The 1,190-nt window shown below is 40.6% G+C and overlaps 1 protein-coding gene across 1 annotated transcript in view; it reads right to left on the bottom strand.

Annotated features, from left to right (window-relative positions):
* Nucleotides 1–398, bottom strand: part of LOC106882388 (ATP-dependent DNA helicase Q1) — a 31,641-nt gene extending 31,243 nt beyond the window's left edge. The window contains exon 1 of the mRNA XM_052969118.1: nt 374–398. Within this exon, the coding sequence (XP_052825078.1) occupies nt 374–398 (25 nt within the window). The remainder of the gene's footprint in view (nt 1–373) is intronic.
* Nucleotides 399–1,190: the final 792 nt, after the last annotated feature.

The raw sequence follows: 1,190 nt of genomic DNA, 5'->3' as shown, positions 1-1,190 counted from the left end.
CAACTCCAGCACTAAACTGGTACTTATTCTATCGACTCCTGAAAAGATGAAAGATATAAACAACCTGAGCAGAATTTGAAATCAAAACCTCAGAATGGATGAAATGCCACTAAGCATTCTGCCCCTGCATGGTAACAATTCTGCCATATTGCCACTTTAATGGTTTCAAATTTTGGCATAAGGCCAAAAATTTGTGGGGATGGGGGTAGGTCAATTACATAGCCAACCCCCTACCCACATACCCCCCCCCCCATGCTTGACATGTACTTAATTTATCCACCTTGAAAGGATGAAAGGCAAAGTCGACCTCAGTGGAATTTGAACTCAGAATGCTAAGACGGACAATATTCTGCGAATGATTCTGCCAACTCACCACATATTAGGTTTGATGATTTCATGTTGGGTTGGATATAATAGAGGAGACCCCCTTTGGTCTTGAATAACCATAGGATTGCACCAAGAAAGATCTCCATGTGTTTGGTAAGCAAGCTACTTACCACACAGCCACTCCTAAGTCTATATACTACCTGAAAATATAAAAGCTCATATACAGGGTGGATGGAAAGTAGAATTTTTATGACGAAGACATTTTTTTAAACAGACAACACTAATGGGGATTTCTTATTTTCTTATTGTCTAATTTCTTTTTTCTTATTTTCCAGATGGCCAGTTGCTTGACTGTTCAGGAGCGAGCTAAGATAACAGTTCGCTATGAAGTGTGGAATTCCATTGTTTTGGTTCAGAGATGGTGACACGCATGGAAAAGTAAGCATGCAACACTACGTCCGGAGACAATAAAAAGTTGCCATGCAAAGCCGATGACCATGGGCTTTGTGAACGATGCAAGAAGTGGCCATCCAACCACATCTTGATCAGTGGAGAATATGGCAACAGTGCAGAAAATGTTTAATCACAGCCCATAAGAATCAACATGTCAGATAGCTCATACGTATTGTGTGTCTCGACTAACAAGACACACAATACGTACGGTGTTGCATAAAGAATTGAATTTTTGTCCTTGGAAACCCCATTATGTCCAGGAGCTAAAACCTGAAGACTGTGACTGCAGAAGTCCAGAAATTCAGAATTCCAAAACGTACAGATTTCACTCCATGTGATTTTTACCTGTGGGATTACACAAAAGAGGAGGTGTACAAGACAAAACTTCACACACTGGAGGACTTGAAGAC

Source organism: Octopus bimaculoides, chromosome 7 (assembly GCF_001194135.2).
Source record: "Octopus bimaculoides isolate UCB-OBI-ISO-001 chromosome 7, ASM119413v2, whole genome shotgun sequence".
Taxonomy (NCBI): Eukaryota; Metazoa; Mollusca; class Cephalopoda; order Octopoda; family Octopodidae; genus Octopus; species Octopus bimaculoides.
This window is presented reverse-complemented; position numbering and strand designations above follow the sequence as displayed.